Source organism: Pholcus phalangioides, unplaced genomic scaffold (genome assembly GCF_987345545.1).
Source record: "Pholcus phalangioides strain wild (caught in Gottingen) unplaced genomic scaffold, Ppha-v1.0 ptg000017l_1, whole genome shotgun sequence".
Lineage (NCBI taxonomy): Eukaryota > Metazoa > Arthropoda > Arachnida > Araneae > Pholcidae > Pholcus > Pholcus phalangioides.
Window position 1 is genome coordinate 3934719 of NW_028301610.1, and position 26247 is coordinate 3960965.

The window sequence follows — 26247 nt, forward strand, 5'->3', positions numbered from 1 at the left end:
TGGCACGGCTCCAAGGTAATACGGGAAGTCCAAAAAAACAGCTGTGGAAGGATAATACAGTAATTATCTGAAAATGATGTCAACTCTCCGCTATCAATACGAATGTTTCGACAGCTGTCTGATGCGAAGATAAGTAAAGGAAAGAAAATTCAACTACCTCTGCGGAAAATCGAACCCACTCCTCTCACTAATAGCCTCCCATTAATGGCGAAGAATGACAACCTGTTTGGATAAGTCGCCATCTGGTGGCAGTGGCGTCGAAAGTGTTTCGAATCTGGGTGCGCGTCTTGGGCACTTATATATGAATTTTTGATTTCTGAATAAATTCTCTGAGTACTCGGACCTCTATCCAAAATCACCGCGGGAGCTAAGCACCCGCCGTCTCCGACGCCACTGAGTGTCAGTAATGTGAGCTTTGTCTCTGAGTTGTCTTGCTCTGTGTCCATATACAGCCCCGTTCAGCGTACGCGAGCTATAAAGAAACAGGATTCGTTGCCTTTCTAGTCTAGTAGTCTAGCTGTTGTTCTGAACCTTTGAAAGCCCGTGACCAAGTTGATTTCTTTTGTTTTTGTGAGTGGAAGGCCTGGTCATACACACGACTAAAGGACCATTCAAGTATTACGTAAGCAGATTTTCAGCCATTTTTGATCCCCCCCCCCTTGTCAGCAGAAGTCAGCAAAACACTGACCCCCCCCCCCACACCCGCCAGCAAAATTTCGTCAGCAGCTTAGATTATTTCATATCTTCAGAAAAAGGTGGTTGATGACGTAAACAACCTTCAAACCCCCCTCCTCCCTTGTCATCAAAAGTCAGCAAATCCGAAACTCCTCCCCCTCCTCGATGCTGACGTAATACTTGAATGACCCCTAATGGGAAATAAATTGGCAAAAATGAGACGGTGAACCACTCACGGTCCGGTGTGACTAATGTCAAGGCCCAGTATCAATGCCATCTATAGCAGAAGGAAGTTATTTCACCTGTAGCCATTGGATATAGCAGGCCGACGCATGCGATACCTTTACCTTTTTTGAAGTATATCCATTGACTATGAGTGAAATAACTTCTGCAGTAGCGTCACGAGCTTCGCGTGGAGGCCTTCTGCTATAGATGGTGTTGCCAGTACCAGGACGCGACCAGGCGGTTTAGAAAGACTCTCACTCAGCCAGCTGTGGAAGCCTTCATAAGAACAAAACTGCAATTTATCACCAATATTGCTCACCAACAGCTAATGCCGTATACTGAATCGGGGAGAGGGGGCAGGCGGTGTACCCCTTGCATTCAGAAATAAAGAAAAATAGGATGCAAACACATCACTCAATGCTGATTGCTATGCCTCTGGCAAAAAAATGCCGAATTGAAAAAATTGAATTCAAGTTTTATTTTTCGAACACGATTCGCGCACGTATCTCCGGATTGGAGATGCAACATGCATGTTCGAGCCCAATTCCCATGCCGGGAATCGAACTCGGCTCGTCTGGGCGAAAGGGGCCGTTCCAGTATTACGTAATCTTTATGGGCATTGTATAATATTTTATCATGTGTATATATTGTTTGTAATTTGTGTTAATTGCATTTTTAATTGGGTTGCTGTATTTTTGAAACATATGACAACCATATTTTTATGGGCATCTTTTTATCAGCCACCTCGTTGGGCATTTTGCCTGTTGTGGTGTTGTATTTGTATTTGTATTTGTATTTGTAAGCAAATTTTTAGCCATTTTCAACCCCTTCCCCCCCCTTGTCAGCAAAAGTCAGCAAAACTCTGACCCCACTTGTCAGCAAACTTTCGTCATCAGCTCTGCCCCTCTTAATCCTAACGCATATTGGTGGGATCAGAGATGTACACGGGGGGGAACAGAGGGGTTCGTGCCGTACCCCTCCCCTCCCCCGACGATAAAAATTTAATTTTGAATGCAAAAAAATATTTTTAATTAAAATTTCGGAAGAAAATACTTTTATATGTTAATTATAATCAATTTCTGTAAATTTCAATCAAAAATTCAACTTTATCTTTCTCAAAATTTATCTTTAATAAATTCATTGCGACTCACCCTCTAAGCCATATAATGATAAATCGCATAAAGGCCCTTGGCCCGCGGAACAAATATGGCCCTGGGGGTTATCTGATGCGGCCTGCCCTCCTCAAACCTAATTTTTTAAAAATGAACTAGGCGGCACATTTGCAGATCGCTTAAATGACCTGGGAACACCGTTCCAGAACACTTAAGCGATCCGTTACACATATAGAGATACCTTGAGTGATATGTGACGTAGTTTTAGAGCACTTAAGTGGCCCCCAGTGCGGTTCTACATCACTCAAGTTATCCGTGGCACATTCTCAGATTATTTAAATGATCCATGGCACATTCTCAGATTATTTAAGTGATCCATAGCACATTCTCAGATTATTTAAGTGATCCATGGCATATAATTACGGATCACTTGAGTGAGGCATGGCACAGTTCCAGAGCACTTAAGCGGCCCGGACGCATTTCCAGAGCACTTAAGCAGCCCGGACACATTTCCAGATCAATTGGATCCACTCCACGAAACATTTAGAGATCACTAAAGTGGCTCTATAGGGCACTTATAAATAGGGGGGAATGTTTCTTCAAGTGCCCACAAACTATCGAAAGGTTTTACTCGTTTTTGGCGCACCTAATAAGATGCCAGTAAAAAAATTTCATATTTTCATAAAGGGTGGTTGATGACGTAAGCATTATCCAAACCCTCCTCCCCCCCCCCTTGTCATCAAAAGTCAGCAAATTGGAAACCCTTCCCCCATCGATGCTGACGTAATACTTGAATGACCCCAAAGCCAGGAATCCTAACCATTAGACCACATGGGAGTACCTCACAGTTGCTTTATTGATTTCTCTTTACTTCATTCAACTAATTTAACTGAAACTAGGGTTACCAGATTCAAAATTGTGAAAGAAAGACGACTGGACGCGCACCCTTAGTAAATTCACTTTTACACTTTCCCCAAGATGGCGCCACTACTCTGGCCAATAAAACCGGCCACGAAAATTATTTTTCCCAATCATGATATGTCATTCAGGGTAAACGCTCAAGTCCTTTTGCTGCAAATCACTACTTTTGAACCTTTGATCCTAGAGGCATGCTTCCGATTAGAACTGCATTCAAATAGCGTGTAGACCTCATATACGTCACTCAAACATTGCAAAGGGTTGCGTAGTTATTGAAATAAAAATAATATTAATTTCTTATTTGATTTCTCTATCATAAAAAATCCCAATTAGAAAGTTGTTATTGCCCTATCTCTCCTGAAGATAACAGAAAGAGAGAGAGAGAGAGCTTCCATTTTTCAAAGTGCAATGTTTGCTGAGATATTTGGGATTTTTTCCCTGGACAGATCATAAGGATCTCTTGGGAATACGTGAGGAAAAAAAAATTAAAAAGAGAAAAATATGTACAGTAGTCAGCTAATATATGGAATATACTGTGTTTTCTCCACCTTCAGATATGGCCGCCAAATGGAGAACAGTTATCTACTTCAAAATGTCCCCACGATGGAATAGATTCAGTCTTTCTCGGTTGTCAGGAGAACATTTGCTTTCCTCATCTAAAAATGTACTCAGACAAGTTTTCAAAAGCTGCCTTCACCAGCATTTACTGCCTTTTATTTTGCTATGCTCACTTTTTAGCTATCGATTCTTCTCGGTTTGATGAGACGCTATTTTTCCACATATGATGTGTTGGGTAGTATGGTATATACAATCTGAGTTGGGCTAGAACATCTCTTCAAAATAGAAAGTTTAACAAAATAGAAGAGGAAAGGTTTGGAAATATATAATGGGTGCCCTATTCTCTGCGGGCCCACCTTGACTGTTTTGGGGCAGAGAAGGAAGATGGCATTTGTGTTCCTTGTAAATAGACTATAACACCATCACATCATCAACTACAAAAGCAAACGATGAAATTTTCGTTACTGATTGTCATAAACTCATCAAATTTTGTTTTTTATCAATTCGAATTCGTTTTCTTCATGTTAACCCTCTGTACCATATTTCCCGACAGTTCAATATTATCCCTTAAAAACGATTTTTTAAATGAATATTTTTTCAGACATAACATTTGTTCTTAAATACGATAAATACGAACTGATTATACGAGCATGCAACGACAAGAACCCAAATTTTATATAAATACAGGTTTCAGATTTCTATTATGTTCGAATATTCCAATTCAATGGAATACCATTTTTTTAAATATGTTATTCTAATGTGGAATAATCGAAAAATAAAATGGTATTCCATATTAACTGCAGTTTGTATATTTGTGTTTTCAGAAAAATTTGAAAAAAAAGTAGAAAAAACGAATGATTGCTAATTTAGAATCAACCAAGAATGATTAAAAGTTACGTGTGTATCTGACTGCTTCTAGGAAAAGGTTGCTGCCTTCTAGCATTGTGAATGGGACAGTGAAAGAATATATATCGCAAACAAGTCAATAATATTTCAACCGATGACATCACGATTTTTATTCCTGGTAACCAGCCTCATTTCCCAATGACTTACGACTAAAAATAGTAGAAAACAATAATTTTATGTTTAAAACGAACAGCAAACTTTGCTTTGAACTTGGGAGAGCAAAATATTGTTATTTTAGAGGTCAAATAACCTGAAAAACAGGATTATGTGAGTTGTGAAGAAGTATCACGAAAATATTATGCGAAGAGCGGCAGTTTTTCCATAGAGTTGTCAGTTATTGATCTGAAAATCATGGATACCTAAATGTGACCATATTTAATTGAAACCAAAGCGGTGCATGCAAACAATCGTCACCAATCAATCATCGAAAAGGTCAAATTGCATGTCATTACCAAAACAAAAACTACGCACAATAAAAAATAGCTGGTTTGAGACTAAAAAAAGGCAGATATATATCCGGAAATATAATCACAGAGAGTCAAAACCACTTGTTATTCGGCATTGTGCCATGCGATTTTGAAATTTTCGAAAAATACAAACATTTTGCTTTATTTCGCATGACTGATCTCCGAAAAGTATAAATGCCACCATCATACATAAAAATTTGGTCACTTAAAATAATTTCTTACAGCCCTAGATAAGAAATCAGTAGCATTGAAACGTCTACAACTCATGCCCTACGTTTCATGTCGCAAAGATTAAAAGATAGGTTTAGATTACAGTGTGTGGAATACAAGGAACTTTTCAAAAACTCAAAGACGGGAATAAAAGCTTGAGATATCTTTGAATGATTAATGGCTTCTTGGATAATCGCAGGACCAAAAACCATCTTGAGCATGTGGAAAATCTATGCAAAAATGGAATGTCCAAAGTTACACATCCTCCAAGCTCATCTTAACATATTCAAAAAACATGGATGCTTACTCAGAAGAGCATCTTCATCAAGTAATTTTCGACTTAAAGCATTTTTAGCATGGAGAACATATCATAAGGAAATTATATATATATAATATCGAATAATATTACCTTGAGGGTTGAAGTGGGAAAATGAAACGTGTGTATAAAAAGCGTATGAAAAGCTTCTTTTTTTAAATCCAATTACAGTACTCCAGCCATCCAATCAACCAATGGTGAATGAGCAGTTTGAGGTGAATAACTGTAATTTTCATAATTATGTTGGCTAAGCAAATACAGAAATAACAACTTCTACCCAGGAACAAAGAAATTTTTTTTGTTCCATTTTGTCATCAAACGTAACTGTAATAAAGTTTACAGGAATTTTGACAAAAGTGTGTTAATTTGATATTGCATGATTTACTTGCAGCTTTATTTCGTTTCATTCCCGGTTCCGTTGATGGGTTCCAACCTGGTCAGCAGTTTAATTGTAAGTTTTAGTTTCATGCTCATTGTAATGCAACCACGGTCTCGCAATAATAGGTTTCAATCAATATACTGTCGTACAATGAGGTGAATTCCATCTCGACATAAATGATGCTTACTGACTCTTTGATAGATGGCTGGCTTGCCCAAACAATAAAAAGCTGTACTTCTCTTAATTAAAGGCAAAAAACGTTGCAGCATACCATCCTTGAATTTTGTCATCCAGATGCAATACGTTAACTAAATATTTCCATGTAACAGACAGTAGAACCGGTCTGCATCATTCAATCATTAGAAATCCGAGAAATTTGAGGTTCCATAATCTCAAGGCTGATCATATCATTGCGACTACAAGAACCATGAACATTAGCTTAATTATATTTTCTAGTGGTTTTGTAGCCTAAGGAAATGCCTTAATGCCTCGAAGCACGTCAAATTATAAATTAGTAGGGAAAGAAATTTTCGTTCAAAATTTAAATTCAAAAAAGTCACACAAATATCTATATTCTTCCTTTGACAGAATGATTCTATTCTCTCGGATCTTTTCCCAGATAGATTACGATAATTATGTCGTTAGCTATAATAGACATACGTAAGGATACGTAAGAGATAGGTGGGCCTGATGATTTCAAAGTTGTTTTCAGATGTAAACACGAGATTCTCCTCCTCTCTCTCAGCTGCTGTCTTTTTTTTTATATTTCTGTTCAATAGGCAAAAGATAGCTGTAATAACTTAGCAAACAAGTTAGGATGGATATGCAAGAGCTAAATCTGTTCTCGCCCCGCACTGTGACCTCCAAGTCAAAGCATCACGTCAAGGTTCCCGCTTTTCACTCTTTTTTGTGTTCATTTTGATCTCTCTTTTTTTTCAAGTTCTTTCACGGACTAAAGGAAAAAAAGCTTTAAAAGAGGTCTTAATTTTTCTTTCGTAGATGTTGACCTTGATCTGTTTCAAGAAGTTTCGCTTCAAACATGGAACACACCCCCCGAAAATTGTCAAAACTATACACGCTCCGTTAAAAAGCGATTCTAGTCGCTTGAATGTTATTAAAAATCTAATGTCGTATCGCGAAACAAGAAAAAAAAAAGGAAATATGTTCCCTAAACAGACACTTCTTTTTTGATGAAGATCTTCGAGATCAGTGCTAGCGGGAATGTTCGATTCGCGTGAATGACGCAATTTCCGTTTGCTGTAGATAACCTGTATTCAAATTCCAGTAGGCTTTTATTAGATGTCAAGTGTTATTTCGTGAAGAAAAAGGCTTTAACATAAGAGCAACGTGACTACATCATAATTTCTTGATAAAACTGGGGCTTCTATTAGCGAAAAGAACACAACAAGCTTTAGTTTTGCTTCAGGTGTTTAACCCTTTAAGCGACATTGACGAGATATCTCGTCTTCATAAAAGTCTCTTATTTAATCGCTGAAAAGCCCAGATATTTTGTAAAGTTGATTTCTCAGTTGAAAACTTTTCCCTATACCCTTTAGTTTGCACCTGCCGAATTTCTAATTGCTGCTTAAAGGATTAAGATTTACCACACACAGGTCGCATATAAAAGTCTTTTTATTCTGGAGTATTTTTATTCTCTCTTTTATTCCAACTCATGGACCTTTGATCTTAGAAGCGTACTTCCAGTTAAAAAAGTTAGAAAAAGTTCTGAAATAACGCGTGGTCCTCAGATACACCATTCATGTTGCAAAGGATTGTGCAGTTATTCAAAAAAATGACTTTTTATTTAGCCACCATCTTAAACCCACCCCCCCCCCCTCCATCTATAAAAATTTTGCCCAGTCTTTCCTCAGCCGAACAAAAAAAAATCATGTTTCTGAGTGCAATTTTCGCTGAGATATTTGAATTCAAAAAACACAGAAAATAAAAGAAAGAACAGCATATGAGGCGAAAAATGAGCTTTTCCGTTTTAGTTTATGCAGTTCTTTCCTTCTTTTTTAGAGTTTTTGGAATTCAAATATCTCAGCGAATAATACACTTAGACACACGGAATTTTTTTTGCTTTGCTATGAAAGACTGGGCAACAACTTTTCAAATGGGTCTTATAGGACAGGATGGATAAATAAAAAGTTAATTTTTGCTTATTTGAAAATAACTATACAACTATACAACCCCTTAGAGTATGAATGACGCATCTAAGGTCTATATTTGTGGATACCTTTTCTAATCGAAAGTACGCTTCTAGGATGAACAACGGTTCACAAGTTATTTGAGGATAAAGGGACTTCCCTATTCACAACCGGTATATGTAATGCCAATAATGTGGACTTTCATTCAACGAAACAAATCATTTGATTCCGTTTGAGTTCCAATACAAATTCCACGGTTAAACAAAACACGATAAACTACTGCTAGCTTGTTTCCGAAAGCAAAATAACAGAACCTTCAGCGTGAATCTGTTTATCGCTTGACATGTCAGCTCATCGATGACGTCTTAAATATTTGGACTTTTCGTTTTAAAGGCCAAAATATGAGCTCGTTATCAATCACAGCAGGAACAAAGGCCTTTATCAGGCCGTTACATCGAATAACAAAGAAAATTTATTATTACGATTTTATGATCTGAATTTGTGGAACAAAATTAGGCTACCCAAAGAAAAAATCTTACATGGGTAGATAAATTATTTTGAATTGCGTTTTGTTTTTCAGGAAGATTAACCTGTTTTTTGTTGATTTGAAAACAGGAAAACTGAACATTGAAACACTATGTTTTGATAGGTAAAAAGCGATCTTTGACAGGAAGAACATCTAACCACCAAAAGGTTTTTCCGAAACATTTTATTCTACCCGTAAGGGTCCAGGGGACCTAGCACCACCCCCCCCCATGAATATAAAGGATAACCTGAGAGAAACTGACGTGTGTGTGTCTAGCGCTCGCGATTACTATAGGTGCGCGTGCGCATTAGAGACAAATAGATGTTCTGGAATTGATGCTTTTAATTAGGGCCGGCTGGCAGCAACTGTTAGAGCAGTTGGTACGACGCCGAATCGAAGGTGATCGAACGGTTCGTGGTTCGAACCCCATAATAAGGCTGCTTTTTCCCCCTCTCTTTCTTACATATTCAATTTTTTTTAATTATTGATTTTTTTTTTACTAGCACTCAAAGCTGTTATTAAACGCCCCGACATCGCCGGAGGTGTGCCGGGTCACGATACGCTTGCTGTGGTGGCTGGCTGCAGCCATCGTTTTCCCCTGCAGCCAGCCACCCATCCCTCACACGTTTTATTACTTTTCACATAATAAAATGAAAGCATTTGATGTTTTTTGATTGTATTAAATAATTATTTTTCAAAAATAAATGAAAAAAAATGAATTTTTCACAAACGCAACGCCATCGCGAGTGTAAAACAGTGTAATCCGAATCTAAGTCACTGGTTCCCTCCGCCGCTGTGGTGGTCGAGTGGCCATAGTGACGGACTCCTATCGCAAGGATCTGGCTTCAAACCCCACCGTCGCTGCAGTGGTGGTCGGCTGAAGTTGGTTTTCTGCGGTTCCCAACTTCGAGGAGCGAATACGAGCCTATCTCCCCGTAAAAAGTCTCGCCGCAGAGAGCAACAGGCCTTTACAACGGTATAATTATTCATTCACTTCACTCATTATGGCATGAGGAAAAAACTCATAGTTTAAAAAACTAATTGCAGATGGCAACACTACACATAACAAGCGTTACACAGAAAAAAAACTCCACGGAAGGTTCACTATACGTACACACACATTCCAACATGTACCAATTCGTTAGAAGTTCCGCAGAGGAATATGGACGAGGTGCATATCTGGTTTAGTAGTACATAGTAGTGGTTACCTCCACTCCTTGAACAAGCATCGTTTTCCCTCTGTATGTGCGGAGGAAAATTCAGAGAATCATCTTTCATCATCGAAAGGTTAGAACCATGAACCATTTGGTTGCCTTAATTCAACGTCGTACCAACTGCTCAACGGTTGCTGCTATCCGACCCTTATTAAATATATCTATTCTTTCGAACATGTATTTGTCTCTAATGCGCATGCGCTCCCCGAATGAACACCTATAGTAATCACGAGTGCTAGGCGCGTCAGTTTCTCTTGGATATCCTTTTATAAGCATGGGGGAGATGGTAGGGCCCCCAGGCTTCCCTGGCAGAAGCACAATCAATATTCCTAACCAATTTTGATCCAGAATAAGCACCTGTAACATATCTGATGTTGTGCGGGCATGTAAGTGTCGTTGTGGCTTCCGGTTCCTTCTTAGAATTGGTCGGTTAAATTTGATTTTCTACGATTCCCCATCTTTGACGCGAGCTAGTTAGACCAAGTACAACATATTACCATTACAGTATTGTATGTATATCCACTGCTGATTAAAACGATAGATACCAGGACTTGCTAACACACAGATTTCTAGATTCAACCTTTAACATAACATGAAAATTCAGGAATCCCAGCCATTTTCACTTCAAAATATAGATGACAGATTGCAGCACTACTAGAACGATAAAATTGTATAACTCTGACAACTCGTCAGAGGCCACATATGCAATCAGAACACACGTTCTGGTATGTATCAATTTATTCTAAATTCCCCAGAGGAATGAAAAAAAATTTTCTGCCAAGGTGAACTCAGAAAGAAAAGTCTACGGTCTCCGACGGCATGGGTGGAGATACGAAGGGGGGCGTGGGGGCATTGTCCCCCTAGCATCGAAGGTGAAGTCGACTGATCTAGTGCATATATGTATAGATGAATTGGCATCATCATCATCGTGCCCCCCCCAGCAACAATGACCGTGCTTCCCCCCCCCCCCTCACAGACTTCTAAGTCTATCTCCGCCTATGTCCACCGGGAATCGAACTCCAGTTCACTTGGGCAAGCGCGCTACCCATATTCACGGTATTGCTTTCTTTATTTCAAGCACTGTGTCGTGATGCGATGAAGTAGAGACTTGGCAGCCTCCCTTAACTTCGACAAATGGCCCCCAGTGGTGGCAGTAACAAGAGTGAGATGGTTTTTCTCAGCCCAATACATGAAGGAAAGTGACTTTTTTCCGGATATTATAACGTGGTGAACTCGGAAAGGAAAGACAGACCAGTCTCCATAGATTTCTGCAGACAGTGGATTTTTCCCATAATGCGTACCGTACTTGTTGGGCGCGAGTATTATCTGCACCATCGTGTCATGCCGTTGTACTAGAAGGTAGAAAAAACATTTCGAAAGCTCTTTCAGAAATGGAAATATGCTTTATCTGCGAAGTGAAGTTTTCTCAGTATAGCATTCTTTTATATCATTAGTTTGTTGCATATAACAACCCAAGAGAATGATTGGCCACCATCCAAAAGTTATGCAATTTCTTGTCTTGTTTAGATCCGAACGGTCGATTTCCTAAATTTAGCGCGTATAATAGTTTGTATTCAAGTGTTACATCTTCGTTTTGTAATCACCTGCTTTGTTGTAAGTGACAGAACAAAAGGATTTAGAATTGCCAAATTCATTAAAGAAGGCAATGAATTTTATTGCCATCCCGGGTGATAAAAGTACAATTCAGAACCTATTTCTGATTGTTCTCAACAACACATGCCAGCTGGAACTATTTGCTGGAGAAATTCTATTATTTACTAAACCCCTTGTGGTAATATTTCTGTGCTTCAACGCATAACATTTTATTCCAGAACAATCCGGTGGGTTGCGTGTTCTAAGCGTTCGCATTCATTGCTCTTACATACATCTGTCGAGAATCTATTCCAAGAATATTCGCGCAGAGTTTGTCCATGGGCGATTTTATCTTCACCTCGTCCTTGGACAAAGACTTTGAGGAAAATTGTTTGTTTTGTGTGTGATTTTGTTCTCTATCAAGTAATAAAGACGTCAATCAATTTTAGTCGTCGTGATTTGACAATACTTCCTTATTATTGAATATAATAACAGTAGTTTGGCAGAATTTACGTAACCAAGTTGAACTGACGTTGTTAAAAGAAATATCACATGCAACTTCCAAATCTTCATAAGTCACAAATAATTACTCTTCGATTTTTTACTAATAATTTGACCCAGCGGTTCTTAACCTTTTCAGTACATAATTTTTATATCGAAGCCCTGTTTGACTCGAGGAGCCCTTTTTGTATATAATTTTTATGGCGGAACCCCGTAGGCCTCTTTTTTTTCATTTATCTGTCAAATTTACCTATTTATTTTATTCTCCTTGAGTCGCCCATGGATTGAGAACCGCTGACTTAACTCATTTGCAACCGGAAGCGAAATTATGAATACCCCTCATCAACGGGAGTGCAATAATTCCCTTGCACAGTACGTGAAAACCCGTTTCTGTATCAGTGCATGGTGATATCGGACAGGAGGATACAAATGGGTAAATTAGTAATTTACGAACGTTTTACCAAGAAAGGACGAGTTGGGTTGGAATCGAAATCGTTTATATACTTTTCGTTTTCTTTGACGATGGCACCCCTTCTACTTCTCAATGGGCTTAGAATCTTGCTCGTCCAGACACAACTTCAAGATTTGTCTTAGCTGGTTTCAAATCCCCAAAGCCGCGATGAACTTTTTCTTTAGCAGTATATTCTACTGCAGCGGTTCTCAACCGGGGCTCCGCGGCTACTCGATGAAAATAAAATAAATCAGTTAATTTGATAAATACAGTCAAACTCGATTATAACGACATCGAAGATTCCACAAAATTTTGTTCTAATAACAGAGGTGTCGTTACAAACAAGGTCGACGTTTTCAAGACCTTTTACGTATGAAAAATATTTTCACATGCAATGAAGTAAAGTGTAAGTAGTGTAAGAGGTACTATGTGTAATAGTATGTTTTTTGTATTCAGGGTGATCATATTTCATCAAGAAAAATAGGAGGAATTGAAATCATGAATACGAGACATTGGCAATTCTCGCTAAAATTTTGCCAATTATCGGGCATATCGCCAATTCCTTATAAATCCATTAGCCAGAAATACGGTGCTGCAGCACAGTGATTTAAAATGTATTTCTCAGGGGAAGAAACAGTTGAACATGGCCAGTGCCGTTTTAACAGCATAACAGGCCCACGGGAAAAGTGATTTTTTCTGGGGCTCCCTTACTTGGCTAGAGAGATATATATATATATACCTGCTAAATTTCATACCCACTGTCAAAAATTTGGCCAGATCTCATTTTCACGAGACTCTTTCCGAACTTGAGACCCTCGAATCATGCCGGGGTGAGCCCATGCGTTAAGACGGCACTGAACATGGCAAATGTGCGAGATTAATATTAATATCTATAGTTATAATTACCACACACCAACACACATCCGTCTCCTATTTTAGTAAGGGTTACGAATTAAAGTATGCTTGGCTGAAAAGAAAAGGTCTCTTTAATAAGAAAAGAAAAAGTCAAAACAGGCAAAACTACGAAATTTTCCGTATACGTGTCATATTACCACCTTAATTATGATAAAACGGAATAACGGCAAAAAACGAGTCGGTATATCTAAGGTCATTGCGTTTTAATTGAAGTTATAAGCGAGGTCCGTTAACATTATTCTCTATGGGAATTAGAACAGCCCGTTAATGACGTTTTCACCGAGTTGTTGCAATCGAAGTCGTTATAATCGAGTTCAACTGTATATAAAAAAAAGAAGTCAACGGGGCTCCGCCATAGAAATTATAAATCAAAAAGGGCTCCGTGAGTCAAAAAGGTTAAGAACCGCTGCTCTACCAAGTGGGGAAATTTTGTCTCTCTGTCAAATTCTATCGCTTGCTTCCATGTCCAAAATGTGTAGTTGTAGAAATTGGGAATTTTTCAAATGAGTTTTGCTGATCGACCAGTGAGAGAGAATGATGCCTTTGCTTTCCATCACCAAGTTCATCGTCTAAATTAGGTTTCGTTATGCGGCTGTAAGAACAAAAAAATTTTCGTATTCTTCAAATTGTGTTTTAACCCATTTTTGACAGCTCCTTCAGTTCATGACCAAATTGCACAATATTTTTATATATGGTAACTAGCTACTATAAAATAACATATTTGAGAAATTTCAAAACATTGGATATTAATTTAGCATGTCATTCTTTGTAATTTATTTAAATTCCCAATTAATTAGCTTTTAAATTAATATAAATTAATTACCTTTATTTAATTGAGAAAATTGGTAATTATGATTTTTGGAAATCTCATGCATCACGGAACAAAAGAAATTGTAGAAAAAAACTATTTTTTTCTATTTTTTTAAAATTTATTTCCGTTCATGGTCATAAAAAATATTTCCGATCGAAAATCAGGATAAAAATTTCATTGTTGAAAAGTCATAAAAAATTAAATTTCGTCGTAAACAAATTTTCAAAAATATGGCACTTCTCTCATTAGACCTTGTAATATCCAAAAACGTATCGTTTTGTACCATTCGAATATATAGATGCCATGCTTTATTCTCAAACAAATATAGTTAACAGTGAATGTTCATACATGATGATTTGAAAATGTTTTAAAAATATATAAATGCAACTTTTTGTACGGATTTTTTGTGAGACGGCCTGTCCTGGAATAAAGAAACCTAGGAATAAAGTAGAAGATTGGTTAGGGTTTTAAAGATTCAATTTCCGAGTCTTTAACAGTATTTGAATCTCGTGTGGTGATGGAACCAGATATGCCTGATGCTATATTTCGCTAACTAAAAAACAAACAATTCGTCGGTTTTAGTTTTTTTTTCATGTTTGCAGTTAAATTTATAGAAACATTTCTATGTAGCTGTTGGGATAATTTTCACGCTCATCCACATGCAGTCCTTGTGGTGATGGAAACAAGCCCATTTTGAAAAAGTAAAATGTAGCCGTTGAAAAGCGCTGTAATTACTGCTCTTTTGAAAAAAAATTAAAATAAGTAAAAAAATATTTCAGCTTGGCTTTATTTCAGGGAAACATCTCTGAGAAAGCAAAATAAAATTTTTCGTACTACAGGAGGGTGATGTTCTTTGAATTTATATTTAGAATCCTCGCTTTACTCTTTTAATTTGTTACTATTTTTTTTTCTTATCACGGTAGAACGCGCGAGCTCTTTATCATCGGAATAAACACCTACTGTTTCAGTTCAGAAAAAAAATTAAGAGGAAGAGGTGATATGAAGACAAAATAGAAATTGAAAATGCTTAAGCATTTACCCTTACCCAACTTGTTTTGAATCCGAACAACCACAAGTCAACAAACTGCATTCAATCGATAGTATTGATTATACGTGATTTTAGATTCAAGCGGGCATTGTATAGAGAGATATAGTACGTGGTCTGGAGGGCTGTTTCGCCCCTTCCCTGGTTACAAGCGACTAAAATATTTTCATTATACTGTATAAACATCATATATATAGAGACTTGTAAATTTTGCATTATATCCAACAGAAAATATACTATACCCAGAATTTTTTTCGACTTCAATATGTAGCAAATACGCTGCTTATATACAGTGTGATTAGTCCGGTGCTTGTAAAAGTGAAGAGTGTGTAGTCTAAGTTTATTCCAAGAAAAAGGCTTGGTAATTGATTTCCAGATAACTTTTAGTCATGTGTCTATTTACAATGACGCTTTCCTACCTGATTCATAATCCTCTGCTACAACTTGCAGCTGTGAAAATAATAGTACAGGTCAAACAAATTGGGTAGCTCCAGTTTGTTGAAGTTATGAATTTTTGTTTGTTCGTTACATCACACACCATGGTTGTTTTATAGCAACAGTTAATTCCGGTACGTGTGATTCGTTGGTAGAGGATGTTGAACAGATAATATTAATCGAAATATTCAATAAATAAATGAAATTCCTATTTTTATATTTTGAGAACAGGAAACTTAAGGTTCAAATCATTCAGGGGCAGTACAGTACTATCTACTCATGCTTATAAAGGACTAGCTATAATACCCGGCGCTGCCCGGGTTTTCTTCAATGAGGCTGTTAGAAACACGTGATATCTCCCTCTTTCTTTGAGGGACATGCAAACCGTGTCTAAGTTAACCAATATGGCGACTTCCTGTGCGACTCATGAAATAAACAAATCTAGATTTAAAGAAACATAGAAATGAATATATACTTTTCTTTCCTTTTTTAAGGGGCGCTACGTATTTCTATCCCCCCCCCAAACTTCAAGTTAATTATCTGCCTGTTTCAGCTTTCAAAAATGCTTAATTAAAGCTGTGGAATTTTTTCGATGTACTTTTTATGGGCCCATAATTAATTTTAAAACAACCTAAACTGTATGAATTGATGCAGTTGAATATCAGAAGATAATACGGAGACATTAATTTTTCATGCTTGAGAAGATATAAATAAAAAGTTGAAATCAATGTTATTACATGAATACCCAACTCAAAAGTAGGTCCGGCTAATTACTTCATATTCAATCTCCTGGGCTTGGTATACCTCTAAGCAAACACAATATTTCAGAAATCGGAAATTCTATACAATTTTTTAAATTATTGATGTGGCGGAAAACCCCACCAAATTTCAGCATTTCTACAGTAAAATCGGCAATTTTAACAGTGATTTCTATGAGTCTCACCCTTTTCCTGACCCTCAAAGCGATGCTGATGATGATTATGACGTCTATTCAAAAAGCCTCACTACTGAGATTATTGAAATGTAATTGTATTGAATAGTAGTATTGTGTAATATTGAAAGTATTGGCAAACCATTATAAAGGCATAAACTATTATACATATACTAACAGGATTAAAGAAGGGACAAACCATTGTAAAGGCATATACACGTCTGAAACGCATTGCTGGGGAACCACGGTAACCAAAGTAAACGTTCGGAAAGTGATTGTTGAGGCCCGAAAACCATTGTTGCCCTACAGTTTTTTGCCCATTTGGGGCACTTACCCTGCTCTGACAAAAATTTAAAGTAGCCTATCGTTTAAGTCGGGTCCCATTTGGTATATATGCAAAATTTGGCGACGATCCATCTAAAATTGTAGATTTGTATAGAGAACATACATACACACAGACAGACAGAAAATCAATTTTATATATATAGATAACCTGAGAGAAACTGACGTATGTCTAGCGCTCGCGATTACTATAGTTGTCCATTGTGAAAGCGTGTGCGCATTAGAGACAAATAGATGTTAGAGAATTTATATATTTAATTAGGACCGTCTAACAGCACTTGTTGAGCAGTTGGCATGATGCCCAACCGAAAAGTTCATGGTTCGAGTCCCCACCCGCAACGCTATTTTCCCCCTTTTTCTTACATCTTCAATTTTTTGAATGATAATGGATTTATTATTTTTTTTTCACTTGCGCTCAAAGCTGTTATTAAACGTCCCGACATCTCCCGGAGGTGGGCGGGTTCACGATGCGCTTGGAGCGGGGGATGGCAGATCAGCCAGCCGCTCCACATCAGTGCCGTCTCAACGCATGGGCCCAACCTTTCACGGCCCGGTGGCCTCGAGAGATGAGAGGCCTCAGAAAAACGAGAAGTAGTTAAATTTTTCAAGAATTTTCCGGATAAGTCGTCCATAAAAAAAATCCAAATCGTCCATAAAAGCTACGCATAATACAACTAAGTTCAACTAAAGTTTTGAAAGCTGGTACATACGGTTCCTGTCCCACTTGAATCTAATGGATTAAAAACCAACAAACACGAAGAAATTATTTATCCCATGTATTCCTTTCTCATCGTATGTTTCCGATACTTCTGAATATATCTCGCAAGGGACAGAGTGGGGGCCACGCTTGGTGTTGGTGATACTTCTGAAGAACGTCAAACTAGAGTTTTCCGAAATTTCTAGAACATTTCTAAAAACCATTGACTCATTTAAATTTGTTTGCCTGTAATGGTGGGAATATTTTTAATAAAACCACCCTCTTCTCAATAATATTAAGCAATACCTCAACAACAAAAAAACTATGCGTATTTATCAAGTTGTTTGTTTACAAGCGGCGAAAGTTCGAGTTTTGGGACGTCACCAGCTACAAAGAAAATAAAATAAAAAAAGAGAGCCAAGTGTTTACCACAGAAAAGATTTTATCTCTTAAAATTAGAGTAAAAACACGCCTAGAATCTTAATTGAAAAAAGCTTCATTGGCGAAAAAATTGGCGATCATTTTGGCGATGAACGCGGATTAGGAATAGAAGTTGTTTTTACTTGGATTGTAATCAAACAATTCAATGGGAAAGAGCACGGTAAGCAGACTTAAAATTCCCGCTTTTTTTTCCTGTTCGAGTTGCCAATATGTTGAATTATTTCTATTCAGTATTAAAATGTTTTTTTTGTTTTTTTTTATGATTCTAATATTAATAATTGCTACTAAACATTTCTTTTAGAGAATTGACTTTTTTATTTCTAAAATTTCTATTTTGACTTCAAATTTTAAAACTTTTTAACCGAAAACTAAATTTGATCAATTTTCATTTTTTTCTATATATTTCGTCGTACGAATTAAATGATAGAAATCGTTTGTTATTTGAGTTGTTATTTGTTTTCAGGGGAATCAAAGTTTCAATTTAACGTTTTATTTGGACATTTTTTTTGTAACAAATCGGAAAAGTCAAATATGTTCATAATGTTTCAAAATTTAAAAATGTACGAATGATGTGTTGTCCAATTATTACTATCCGTATGATGAGAAGGAATGGAATTTCGTACTGAACGCATACATTTAAAGGTAATTGTGAATACTGCATTTATGACCATGTGCCCCCCAAGGGCAGGGCTGACATTATTCCAACCCTTACGCAAGGCACAATTTTTTTTTTTACATTGTCAATTCACAGATCCTATGTGTGATATGGGCCAGGATGTGGGGACCATGATCACCATTATATTTTTTTTGTACTAATGTCTATTAGATTTAGAATTTAAAGTTCTTCGGAGACTACTATTCGCAGTGAAAACGTAAAAATTTGAACTTGTATACAGGTTTCGTCACCGATCATGTTTCTCGAAATGTGATACTGATCCAAACAGAAATTATAATTCTCATGTACATTTACCACGTAAGAAGATACAGCAGGAATAATATAAATCCGCGGCCATTGCGGTCACATAGCGTTAAATTTCCGCATATATCTCTCTCAAGAATGAAATATTTCCTATTGTTATATAAAGTGTAGGATTTAAGCAAATTTTCCAAGAATAAGTATCAGATTTTGATAAATAGAAACTGGTTGGAGCCTTGATGCATGAAAATTAACATTTGCGTCTATAAGTCCTTGGTGAATGATGGTAATAGCGGAAATGGAGTTATTGTGAGACTGCTGTTTAAAATTAACTAAAATCGAGGTGTTTTTTTTTTTCTTTCACCTGTCAAGAAATATTAAAGGGTCTACGCTTTGCCCAAGGTCGCTTCATCAACTAAAATGCTGAACTGTATTCGTAAAAAAAGACTTGTTTCTATGACATAACCGGTTATTTTAACACAAGCGAAAGCTTCCTGAAAAGCAGCCAAGATCAAACACCACCACAGATTGCTTATTGCTGCGAGTCCACTTGATGTATTCTCCCTAAGGAGGTTAAAATCATTCAAAGCACGCGGAATACCCTCCTCACGTAAGACGCATTTAGTTGCAGATAACTAAACCCAGGTGTGGAAAGTCCTAATTATATTATTTCGGCACACATGTTGCGTAACATCGATCTTTTGTCTGAATCCACCTATACGAGGTTTTTTTTTCTGGATGTGACAGTTTCGATTAAAATATATATCGGAAAAATACTTTTATTGCGAAACTGACATTTTTTTTCGAATGCAAATGAAGTAAACATTCAAGTTGTTTTGAGTGTAATTGGAAAAATTTTTGCTTTTCTGATGTGTCACCGAAACTAATTAAAAATTGTTTAATGAACAGTTAAAAAGATATTCGTGTAGAACAGTGGTTCTCGACCACCTCGTTGGTCGAGAATATATATGTGTGTGTGTATATGTATATATATATATATATAAAAATAAAATTATTAATTTTTATTATATAAAAATAAATAATTAGTTTCTGAAATACGATTCATATATGACATAATCATTAACATACAAGTCTGTCTTCGCATTCGTATACCTAGTTCCACAACCTTAATTTATGAGCAAATACAAATAGCTTCGTGCGGTAGCCCAGGTCGATACCCGGTTCGTCCTTGTCAGAAACTTTCCTGACACGGGTACAACAGAGACGGGGCGACATGACCACATAAAAAGATTGCTACAGCAGGGAGTCCTACATCGCGGGATTAGCGCACCAACCTCTCGGTGAATATAAAAAGTCTGCCGTTCGGAATCGGCAATACATTGTAGGTCGTAGTCTAATTAGCCCTCGTGTGAAAAAAATGGTCATGGTGCTACAAAAGTTATCAAAATTATCAATACAATTAGCTTGTACAAATTAACATTTCATCATTAAAACTAGTTGCTAAATATTAAATTTGCGTTACTCATTAATGTTTAAACTAGGTTCCATAAACATCTACTGTTGTTAAATCCTAATTATCAGAATTAAGATTTTTTTAAACCACTAATAAGAAATTGAATGTAATCGCAATAATTTTTTTTTTTTATTCAGTTTCCTGTTACTATGAGAAAAGAACTTAAACGACAAAGGCGCAAAACCCACTTTGTGAACTTCGGTTCTGAAATCCCAGTGTATTGGCGTAGTGGTAGTATGACGATTATGGAATCAGCATTCCATGAAATGCGCAGTTAATCTCTTCACCTCTGATGAACCTTTAGCAGGTAAGTTGCTTCTCAATACACTATTATTCTCACATTCAACTTCATTTTGAAAAAAAGGTTGGACATACCTACAGTTCCATTAAAATCTGTCCAAGTTAGAGAAGTGTCCTAGATATAAAGGTATAGTATTAAGAACAGTGAAAGAGGGTTTTGGGTGGTTCCCTTTCTAAACCGTCCAATGTAGGTAGGTGTCCAGAATACAGTGTTTACACCGACAGGTTTTACTGTACTACTTGTATCTAGAAACGAATAACATGAATATTTTACTGAGTGGGATAGACTTGGACCCCTGGGTACCATCCGCTTCTGATTTATATCCAAACTGTTCGATTGCAATGTTGATTTAATTTTCTCTTTTCAGTTGCTTCAGTTCTCCTTCGTGAACATATCTTATGTCACCCTAAATTCAGACTCTAATTCTGTACTTCCTCAAACGATACAATAAAATTCGAAATTCCACAAATTTACAAATTACTTTCAACATGGTTGGCCTGCCACCTCTTCGTGAAGACCCATCAGTTTTCAACCAGTTTATAAGCGCTGGCCTAGCTGGATGTATTGCAGATATCATTTCTTTTCCTTTGGATCTTGCTAAAGTTCGTCTTCAGGTAAAATTTTTATTTTAGAAATAACTTTCTTGGAGGAAAAATACGTCTTGCGCATAAATTTAATTTCACATACAGCTTTGAGGCATTTTTTTCCCTAATCCTTTAACTTGAATCATTTGGAGAATACTATTTAATTGGTTTAACCTTCATTGTTAATTCACTATGATTTGTACACAACGTCTCCAAATACTAAATACGAAATTACCTTCTACAGATTCAAGGTGAAGGAGTCTCTACCACTTTGAATGGATTCCAAGCATCGAAAGCCGTAAAGAAAGGATTGTTTGGCATGATTTACAGCATTGTAAAACAAGAAGGTTTCAAGAGTTTGTACAATGGTCTTAACGCTGGATTGCAACGGCAGATGTGTTTTTGTTCAGTGCGAATCGGTCTTTACGAGTCTTTCAGGAATCAATATGGGAAGCTTCTTGGTGAGATTTCAGTTCATGCAAAGTTTATTATGGTATATGACTACAAAATCGGATTTCTATCCATGTTTTATGAACGTATCGACTTTAATTCTATTTCGGTATCGCAAGACCTATGCTATTAGTCAAGGGCTCCGCCTACCCCGAAATGTGAGAAAATGTAACGTGTTATTCCATAAAGTCCGTCAAGTCTGTTCTATTCCGTCACTTTGTCACCTCCCCCTTTTGAAACAAATTTCGGACTACAGCCCTACTGGTAATAATTATTCATTAAATATTCTAAAATATTTTTTTTTCGGCCCGAAATATAAGCAAGGAGACCAGGGATCGATTCCCGGAGGACACAATCACTTTTCTTTCCAAATATTCGTTTCGAAATAGCACTAAAAATTCAATTTCTCGATAATTATGTTTATTAAAGAATATTTTTATATTCAAATTTATGTTAGATCAAACTGTCTGAATGTAAGGCCGTAATGACAAAGGGGTCCAGAGGGTTCGGTCTTCCCCGAATTGTGAGAAAATGACTGACGTTTATGAAATAACATTGTCAAGCCTATTTCTGTCCCATCACTTTGCCTCCTTCCTCCCGAAATACCCCCCCCCCCATTAGAATTTCAGGCTAAGGGCCCTGCTCGTATAGATAATTATTCTCTTTATTAAAGAATATTTTATTTCATAGGCTATGAGAATCCATCTCAAAACAACGTTACCATCCGCGTGTTGGCTGCTATTACGACTGGTGGATTATCAGTGGTGTTAGCACAGCCAACAGATGTTGTTAAAGTAAGAATGCAAGCTCAAGTTACTGGAGCAGCTCCCCGTTACGGCGGAACAATGAGTGCATATAAAACAATTTCTGTTCAAGAAGGTATGAAAGGTTTATGGAAAGGTGAGATGCATTTTTTCACATTGCCCCCAGCAATGACTGTTTGCGTTTAGTGTGGAAAATTTCCGAAATAATCGTATTATATGAAATTTGATTGTCATCTCTCTTGCTGCAGGAACCTTGCCAAATGTAACGAGGAATGCCATTGTCAACGCCGCAGAAGTTGTGGTTTATGACAGTATCAAACATTACATACTTCGCAACAATTATCTACCTGATAAAGCATTTTGCCACTTTCTTTCTGCTATCTGCGCTGGATTTTGTGCGACTGTCGTTGCTTCTCCTGTTGATGTGGTGAAGACCAGATTCATGAATTCTAGACAGGGTCAATACTCGGGTGTCACCGACTGTGCCCTCAAGATGTTCAATGAGGGTGGTTTGACTGCTTTCTATAAAGGGCAAGTTAATTTATCATAAATAATATATTTATGTGTTCATATTAAAAAATCAATTATAATTGAATGTCATTAATGTGAATTTCATTGCTGAAGTTTTGGTAAAACTGAGTATATATCATCGCAAACGTTTCTCCATATACTCGATGCAAAAAATGAGTTTTACATTAACTAGCCAACTTGCTTAAAGTTTTCTCATTTAATCAGTATGATAAACATTGTATTTTTCTTTCACAGGTTTGTTCCATCTTTTATTCGTCTGGGAACGTGGAATATTCTGATGTTTCTATCATTTGAACAACTCAAACGCTTTTTTGCTCTCGTTGGTGAAAGAGATTTCAGCCCAATTTATAAGGAGCGGCATTAAACACAGCTATCTGTACTTTGCAAAAACCGTAATGCGCGTTTCGCTATAGTAAAATAAGTTCACACCTATAAGTACATTCAGCATGAAACTTGCTTTAGCTTGTACTTATTTTCATTTTCTTCCGGCATTTTTAAATTTCGTTAAACATTGTATATAACTATATTTTCTTATTCAAAATCAATTATGTTGAACTTGTTTGTAATTTGTTGGAATTGGGGTAGCAACATTTCAATTTTTTCTCCAGTTTTATCATGGATATTTTTCAGAAGGGATTCGGAGTAGTATATTTATTATTGCTTCTGTTTTAGTGACGGAGCGTAAAAATCCACCCATATATAAGCCATTAAAGAATGAAACCAATTTACAAGATTTAAATTCGTATTAATATGTGCATTTCTAGCTTTATTGGAAACTGTTGCCTAGAACTCTTCATAAACGCAAAATGTTGAAAATAACCTCAGTTATGGACAAAGTATTTCGAAGTTATGACCATGACGTTCATAGATGGTACAAATGACACGATTGATTTTTGTTTAAAGCTGATTTTTGCTCAATAGATTTTAAATAGTTTTAGGGAAACTTGGCAGCTGCAGGTGATAGAGGCACGTAAATAAGATCTACAGTTTGAATGATTAATTTTTATCCGCTTTATCTGTGATACTATCAATGCAAATCATTTGTATATCGGTCATCGATTTCATTTATGGAAGCGTTGCTGTCCATATGTACATTTATTTTGTACAACATTTATCTTGTACTCTGTATGAAAACTAGACAAAAACTTAGAATTCTTGCATTGAATTCCAACAAAATTTGTCAAAAATGGAAATGTTACATTTTTCATATTTTTATGTGAAAGAAATCTTGTATGAATATGAAGTTAGGCTATATCTGGGGTGAATATTCAATTACGTGAAAAATATATTTAGAATATGGAGACGTTATATATATATATCAGAAAGTTGAGAATTTTTTAGAATAGTTTTAGTGCGAGCAAAAACTGAATGTTGGGTTTTAAATTTTGTGTACCATTCCATTTTTGTTGTACGTCAGAATAAAGGTAATGTTTTTTCGTCGTCTATTTGATATCGGTTGTATTTTTCCTCCTATTTTGATACGTAATTACTGTCAAACGTTAAATTCTAATTCTGATCATTTTCATAATTCGTGTCCATAGTGTTCTCGATTTATGAAATGCAAAAATTACAGTTTATAACATCCATCTTTCATTCACTTAACCATTCAGAGACGTTTGTGTGAACACGTCTTCTGATCAAAATTTATACTCTATAGATTTTCACACATATTACTACCTTTTCTTTATAGTTATGGCTCAGCATTGGATAGAAACTGCCATGCCTTGGCTGATAGGTGCTGAGAGAGAGCGCGTTTTAAAAGATACACCTGATAATTCTGACGATAGACGCAGCTATTGTCAGATGAAAAGTGGCTTTACGGGCTTGAGGCCGTCGTTGGTTTGAGTTTATCCTGGATGATACCTAGTGGTTGGCATCACCAGGAGAAAATAATGGCACTGGAAACATCTCTGTTCAGGTATCGTTCCAATTCTGGAAGTACCACTTATTTTCTCCCGATGCCAACGAAATAGTATTGGAGGAACTTTGAAGATAAGAACAAACTAAGGCCGGGATTACACTAAAAGTTTTGGTAAAGTTCTTTTATAAAAATTTAAAAATTCAACCAATAAGGCGCATTTGTTAGTCGAACGAATGTAACCAATAGGATTATTGATTGTTTTTTCAAGTTTTATCAGAGCTTTTACAAAACTTTTGTAGTGCAATCCCGGTCTAACGACGGTCCTTAAACCCAAAAAGACAATTTCATCAAAGCAACAGATATTTGAAGAGGAAAAAAACCTGATTCTCTCACACATGTTGATAATTTATCAGGGCAGGTAACTTATTTGTATCTAGCCAAATGCTATAGATATGCAAGGAATTAATACATCCACAGTACTCTTGGAGAATGTCAGATTGTCAAATGAAAAAAAAAATTGTTTTGAAAAGAAATAGGAATTTCAAATATGGTGAACCTGTCTGATCTGTCTGGAACCACTATGTTTAATATTTAATCCCTGAAATAACTCGTTTAGGCTTACGGTTCTACGTACCCTAGATTTAGGGTACGAAAATAGTACACGCTGATTTCCAATTCTACATCGGCGCTGTTACGGATTGATTAAAATTCTGAATTTCAGTTTTTTTTTAACCAATTCGTAACGACGCGGAATCTGAATTTAGCAAGCACTGTTCGTATCCTTAAACCAGTGGTTCTCAAACTTTTGTCACCCGTAGCTCCCTTGCCCAATTCATGGTTCACCCGCGGCTCTCCAGAATAACTTGGTAGATATTTGCAATTCCAAAACGACCACTTCAAAGCCTAAATTAATAAGCATAGAAAGGAATATCTTCCGTTTGCCGCGACGCACTCTTTGAGAAACACTGCCTGAAATTGTAATCACGAGCAGTCATTTGTATTTTTATTTCTTTCCAAATGGTTTTGCTTGTATACGGGACTCAGCTGATACCCGCGGCTTCGCTCGCATGGATTTAAAATCTGAAAATTACACGGTGATAATTCACTTGTACAACATTTGAACACCTCTGGCGGGTGAACTTTCACAAATCCCGTTTTAGTGGGTATCAACATAATACTGACTAAATTTCATTTTTGTTTTCAGTGATTTCGAGACACTGATTGTTCCATATAATTTTTGAACCCTCCCGGAGTTGAATTTCGAAAAATTTCGGCGAGTCTCTACATTACAATACAAAAATACTAACTGGATTTCATATTTATAGCTTCAGTGGTTTCGGCTCTGCGTGATATCTCCATACCGCACCCCTCCCTTATTGATAACCGTTTTGACCTTCCCCCCCTTAAAAAGGGTTTTTCTGAATTAGATCCCTAAGCCACGTGGGAAATAGAAGAAGCTGGTTTGAAACCCGCTTCAAGAATTTTCACCAATGACTGCTTTCCATTTCTTTTCTTACGAAGGAAAAAGTCAAGCGGGTGGTAGAACTCCCA

General features: G+C 36.7%; 1 protein-coding gene and 1 long non-coding RNA gene across 3 annotated transcripts in view; one reads left to right on the forward strand and one right to left on the reverse strand.

The window, feature by feature from the left end:
- The window catches only part of LOC149072121 (uncharacterized), a 47872-nt gene extending 32596 nt beyond the window's left edge, over positions 1 to 15276 (reverse strand). The window contains exon 1 of the long non-coding RNA XR_016194335.1: positions 15212 to 15276. This is a non-coding gene — a long non-coding RNA (uncharacterized LOC149072121). The remainder of the gene's footprint in view (positions 1 to 15211) is intronic.
- A 1893-nt stretch (positions 15277 to 17169) lies between these two features.
- Positions 17170 to 24280, forward strand: LOC149072122 (putative mitochondrial transporter UCP3). Of its 2 annotated transcripts, none has more exons than XM_089246371.1 (7): positions 17170 to 17975; positions 20343 to 20512; positions 20874 to 21120; positions 21335 to 21551; positions 22231 to 22440; positions 22553 to 22835; positions 23070 to 24280. In XM_089246371.1, exons 3-7 carry the CDS (start codon positions 20995 to 20997, stop codon positions 23197 to 23199), a joined length of 966 nt encoding a protein of 321 aa, XP_089102497.1. In that variant the 5' UTR covers positions 17170 to 17975; positions 20343 to 20512; positions 20874 to 20994; the 3' UTR covers positions 23200 to 24280. The 2 variants fall into 2 exon arrangements, with proteins under 2 accessions (XP_089102497.1, XP_089102499.1); XM_089246373.1 differs by having other exon boundaries at positions 17973 to 18457.
- Positions 24281 to 26247: the final 1967 nt, after the last annotated feature.